Consider the following 715-nt stretch of genomic DNA (forward strand, 5'->3'; position numbering starts at 1 on the left):
CCCTGCCCGCCCGAGCACGGCCGAGGCTGGAGACGTTTCCACGGAGCCAAACTGCTCACAACTCCGGCGAGGCCAGAATCCCCCTGCAAGGGACACGGCCCTGTGAGGGAGCTCTCCCGGCCGGCTCTCAGTCTCCTCCGCCTCCCTCGGCGACGGCCCGCGGCTTCGCGCTGGCGACGGGGATTTGGAGCGGAAGAAAAAGCTGCGCCAAACTCTATCCTGACCTCAAACTCTTTGGACTGGTTCTGGTATTATTTTTTCATTTATTTTTATTATTTTAAATATTGGAAGAACATCATCCTTCAGGAGGACCGGAATAGGAGGAGATGGAAGTTTTCCCCTGGCTCTTGGTTTTGTCCGTCTGGTGGTCTCGAACCTGGGACTCGGCGAATGCGGATTCAATCATTCACATCGGTAAGAAAGATGCCGCGCGTGGGCGCTTTCGCGGGGCCCCTCCCCGCCCGCGGGTGGCACGGTGAGGTGGCCCGGCTCCTCGCCCCTTCCCGCTCGCCCGGAATAGGAGGAGATGGAAGTTTTCCCCTGGCTCTTGGTTTTGTCCGTCTGGTGGTCTCGAACCTGGGACTCGGCGAATGCGGATTCAATCATTCACATCGGTAAGAAAGATGCCGCGCGTGGGCGCTTTCGCGGGGCCCCTCCCCGCCCGCGGGTGGCACGGTGAGGTGGCCCGGCTCCTCGCCCCTTCCCGCTCGCGCGT

General features: G+C 61.3%; 1 protein-coding gene across 2 annotated transcripts in view; it reads left to right on the forward strand.

The window, feature by feature from the left end:
- The first annotated feature begins 6 nt into the window (after positions 1-6).
- The window catches only part of LOC104851553 (glutamate receptor ionotropic, delta-2), a 239,332-nt gene continuing 238,623 nt past the window's right edge, over positions 7-715 (forward strand). Inside the window, exons 1-2 of one of the 2 annotated variants that reach the window (XM_010608752.1) lie at positions 7-350; positions 551-614. In XM_010608752.1, coding sequence (XP_010607054.1) covers positions 327-350; positions 551-614 — 88 coding nt within the window. In that variant the 5' untranslated portion in view covers positions 7-326. Of the gene's footprint in view, positions 351-517; positions 615-715 lie in introns of those variants that run through there. The other variant, XM_010608758.1, reaches the window with a different exon arrangement.

Source organism: Fukomys damarensis, unplaced genomic scaffold (assembly GCF_012274545.1).
Source record: "Fukomys damarensis isolate Sample0158 unplaced genomic scaffold, DMR_v1.0_HiC HiC_scaffold_32, whole genome shotgun sequence".
NCBI lineage: Eukaryota > Metazoa > Chordata > Mammalia > Rodentia > Bathyergidae > Fukomys > Fukomys damarensis.